At 35.9% G+C, this 4,991-nt stretch overlaps 1 protein-coding gene across 1 annotated transcript; it reads right to left on the reverse strand.

The window, feature by feature from the left end:
* Positions 1-2,611: 2,611 nt before the first annotated feature.
* LOC119682235 lies at positions 2,612-3,907 on the reverse strand. The gene has a single exon (XM_038095618.1). The coding sequence runs from the start codon at positions 3,905-3,907 to the stop codon at positions 2,612-2,614; it is 1,296 nt and encodes a 431-aa protein (XP_037951546.1).
* Between the last annotated feature and the right edge of the window lie 1,084 nt (positions 3,908-4,991).

Genomic DNA, 4,991 nt, shown 5'->3' on the forward strand with positions numbered 1-4,991 from the left:
TAATAGAAGCAAGGGCAAAGTAAAATTGTCAAATATGTAGTACAATTTGTCTTTTAGGAATAAAAGCAATCGAATTCGAAACGGTATGACTATGTCAGCTGGTTACTTTTTTGAGGATTTTACCCAGCTATAGGACCTCTTTAAAAAGCATTTTATGTTTAGCCAAAGGTTCAAAATGAATTTAAAGCAATTAAATTTTTAGATCGTAAAATAATAAGCCTAAATATATCCTTAAGATCGCCAGTATAAGCTACCCTAACTTAAAGCGGTAAAATTGTGGATAGTATATGTTAGTGATATACCCTATAATATATAACATATATTAATATTTATAATATATAATGATTTATATTAATATATTATAATGTCTCCTTTTGTTGGGTTTTTGGATGCAATAATATTGAAGGAAATATGAGAGTAGACGAGATAGCCAAGAGTTATTCTTAAGTTCACATGGTGCTGATATCTCGGTACTGATCTCTATGTGTCAACTTTTTAGTAACATAGTTGAGTTCACCATTGAGGTCATATATAATTTGTGAACTAATCGTGAAGACTGTGAACTTGCCCGAATCTTATGGTTTAGGTTAGAATAGAATAAAATGAAAATAGTTTCAACAAACTAGAAGTTCGTATTATTACAAAACTACTAAAGTAACATCATATGATGCTAACACTGTTGCTTCAACAGTGGCATGCGGACATGTTGACACTATGAACAAAAAAAAAAGCATCCATCACTTTCTATAACTTTGTCCAAAACAGCAGATGGAGCGACTTTAAAATCCTGAAGACCGTTTCTTCCTTGGTTATTTCTGCCAGAAAGCCAGCGTCAACTTATTGGCTCTCTTTAGCTTTAATTGGAAGAGTGAAGAAATTAACAAATATTATACGCTTTTATTTATTGATTGCTAGAATGTCATTCTCATCAATTGTTCAATTTCCTTATGATATAAATGTACTTTTAAGTATCAGCACTGATTTCCGTTTTTATTTACTACTCTGACTAGTAGTACTCTGACTATGCTACTTTGACTATGCTAAGCAATTTAATTTCTAAGTTTCGATGTATGTAGGGTATTATAACTTGCTAAACAATATGTGCAAATATTATTTGTTACAGCAAACAAGAGAAAATCTATCAAAACAAACTCAAGTTAACTAACATTAGAAACGTCTATGGTTGGTAGTCAGTTAAACAAAACAAAATCGGCACTAAGAGAAATTGCCCATTTGCTTCGAGGCATCAAAGTGGCATGTTCAACAAATAATAGCATCGAACATAAGTAATTTACTAAAAATAACAGCACATGAATATCAGATTAATGGACTATTTCATACATAAAACATTTCGAAGGCCTGCATTTGAAGGACTGAACAGTTACTGCTGAGATTTGGTGAAGAACTTTTTAAGGTCTCATAAAAATTAATGGAAACTATTTATTTGAAAACTTTCTTAACACTTCATTGGAGTTTTGGTAAACAGATACAGTAACATATGCTAAAGACACTCAAAGCAATTTCAATTTAATACGAATTTATTAAATAATAAGAATTTTTCTGATTGTTCTAATGAGAGAACTAATAATTGCTAATATGGACTTTTAAACTGACTTTTGGATTTACTATAAATAAAATTTTGTTCTGAAAAATTATATGGTAAAGTGAAAAAATAGAAATAATACAATTAATTGTATAGATGGCTTGTATTATTGGTCTGTATACTATATTAATGTCTACATAGATAGTTTCAGAGTTTAAGGAAACTGCAATCTTACGTACTTAATACTTTTTGTAAATATTGTGAACCCATTGCTTCTGTCCATATCACAATTATGAATAAATAGAGAATGTATATGACAATGTTATCCTTATAGAAGCCATTATCTGATAATTACTTTAAGTAAGATATTCTTTAAGATATTCTTATGTATCTAACTCACTTAATTAAAAGACAATAATTGTGTAAAATCCAAAAAATTCCAAATAGAATTTGATGTTAATCTGCACTAATTATTTAACTTGCAATGTGTTTTAAGTATAAGATGTTCTTAAACTGTCGAAACATTAGATCCATGATTCGGTAACGCATTTTCATAATACTTTGAAATTTTGCAAAGGCCTTAGGTTCGGTTTGGTTGGAGTGACGGCGTTGTGCTCAAAACTCACTCCAGCTCAAATAATAGGCCGTTGTGATATCATGAAAACAATATTAATTAAAAATGTTTAAAAAAAATACTGGAATACCAACTTTTTCCAAACATGAAAACATTTACAAAGTTCAAAGAACATCTGATTTCGGAAGCTAAATACCCATATGTACGCTTTAACCTGAGAACTTGATATAACGGTTGATATACTTGCATAAAAAAATCAGACTAACAAACTAGAATGAGCAGGTATTCTTTTATTATTATTGAGAGGGGACTGCGATCATTGTGTCTATTGTCTTAGAGTAAGTCTCTAAGTCTTGTTGCGTGGATAAAAAGTAGTATAGAACCTGCTTTACAGAGTTTTATTGCCTCTTTCGTAAGGATATTCATAACCAGGAGCTAGTAGGTATTCTAACTCAGTTTGAAAATGATTTAATTTCATATTTTTGTCCTTTTAATTACTCCCGATTATGTAAGATTTGAGCAATAACTTTATAAGCTACATTTAGTAAAGTTATGCCTCTCCAGTTGGAGCATTCCATCAGGTTACCTTTCTTTGGTATATTAATAATGATGCCGTCTTTAAGATTAGGCGGTAATGACTCTTGGGACCAGAAGTTGTTGACAATTGGTTGAATAATTTGAGCAGCTGAAATTTTGTCTGCTTTGAGCAGTTCGGGGGCAATATTGTCCGGACCAGCGGACTTACCTGCTTTAAGCTGAGTTATTGCTGCCTCAATTTCACTGATGTTAGGTACATCTGTGTTTATATCGTTGCGAGCAACATGTTCGTGGTGTCTACTACATAGTTCCTGCTGAGGATAGGTGTTGTTTCCCGCTAGGAGATTTCTGTAGTGATCTTCCCAAACTTTTAGCTGATCTTCGGTAGAGTGTACTAGTTCGCCTCTGGTATTTTTTATTGGCTTTGCAATCCTGTGTTTACGTCCCACCATAGCTTTAGTGATGTTGTGTAGGTCTTTGAGCCTATGTGATTCGCTTGCTTTTTGAGCTTCTGTTGCTAAATTGTCGAGCCATCTGCGCTTATCGGCTCTAGCGCTGCGTTTAACTTTGCGGTTGGCAATACTGTAGTTGGCTTGTGCCTGCTGCTTTGTTTGGCGCGTTCTTGCCCTGTTAACCTTTTCTTTTTCTCCTTTGCGCGCTTTTATAAGATTCCATGTATGTTCGGTGATCCACGGATTATTTTGACGTTGAGGAATACCGACACTTTGTTGTGCTGCTTCAGTGAAGGCACATTTTGCTTGTTCCCAATAAGTTTCGGCTTCAAAGATTTCTTCTTCTAGTGGCAAGGGATTAGGGATTTGGGCCGATAAAAGAGATTGATAGTTATTTTGAACAGTAGGGTTGTCGAGTTTGGCGAGGTCGAACCGTTTCCTTTTGAATTGTGGCTTTCTAAAGACCGCATTTAATTTGAGTTGTATTTCACCGATTAGTAGATGGTGGTCAGAAGCCATGTCTGCACTTCTTTTATTTCTGACATCACATAATGAATGTCTCCACATTTTGCTGATGGCAATGTGGTCGATTTGATTTTCTGTTGCATTATCTGGGGAAACCCAAGTGACTTTATGCAAATGTTTGTGCGGGAAGAGACTACCTCCTATGGTGAGGCCCATGGTGTTACATAATTCATAGAAACGCTCCCCATTATCGTTCATTGTGCCGAGAGCATGTTTACCCATCACTTGCTTTCTTCCATTGTTATCTGGCCCGATTTGTGCGTTGAAATCTCCCATGACGAGCTTTATTTCACCTCTAGGGCATTTATTTAAAACAGAGTATAGGGAGTCATAAAAATTTTCCTTGATTTGTGGGTCGGTGACTTCAGTAGGCGCGTAACACTGTATGCATGTGAGGGTTCTGGCTCGAGTTTTAAATTTTGCCAGAATTATTCGGTCGCCATGTGGTTGCCATTCTATGAGCGCTTGTTTAGCTTCTTTGGATAATAGAAAGCCTACTCCACTTTCTCTTTTTTCGCCTGTGGCCTTTCCAGAGTATATGAGTGTAGCGCCGGAGGATGTTTTGTATTCGCCGCAGCCATTCCATCTTACTTCGCTTAGCCCGATGAATAAAATATTGAGACGTACAAATTCACGTTCAAGTTGAGCAAGTTTTGATGTTTCTGCTAGAGTTCTTATATTCCAGGTTCCGAATCGGCCGCTGAGCCTACACTACGAGCCGAGCAAGCAGGATTTAGGCATAATCGATCATGTGCCGACCACATAAACAGCCTTCGAATAATAGTCGAACAGTCTAGCGAATGGCGATCTCCCCTATACTTGCTGTTTATCGACTTTAAACGTGCATTCGATACACTTCTCCATACCACCATCTGGTATGCATTAGAGTGTAAAGGTATACCGAGTAAATTAATAAATTTAGTAAAAGGCTTGTACTCTGACGCGCACTGCTCAGTACTTCACGAAGGGCGTCTCAGCGGGCAAATCCAAATTAAGTCTGGCGTCCGACAAGGTTGCATTCTTTCACCTATACTATTTAATATAGTCTTAGATGTGGTTATGTCGGAAGCTATGAGCACAAATCATGGCATATCATTCGGCCTTCATAACAAACTTACTGACCTCGATTACGCTGATGACATCTGTTTACTAACGCATAACTTTTCCCAGATGCAAATATCGTTAAACAACATCGCAAAGCGTGCATTGGCAGCTGGTCTGTCAATCAATATCAACAAAACCAAGTCTATGCGTCTCAATTCAAACTGCTTAACGAAGTTTCAACTAGATGGCTCCTACATCGAAGATGTACAAAGTTTCTGCTATCTGGGAAGCTACATTTCGAACAACGGCGGCAGTC

This window comes from Teleopsis dalmanni, chromosome 1 (assembly GCF_002237135.1).
Source record: "Teleopsis dalmanni isolate 2A chromosome 1, ASM223713v2, whole genome shotgun sequence".
NCBI classification, from domain to species: Eukaryota; Metazoa; Arthropoda; class Insecta; order Diptera; family Diopsidae; genus Teleopsis; species Teleopsis dalmanni.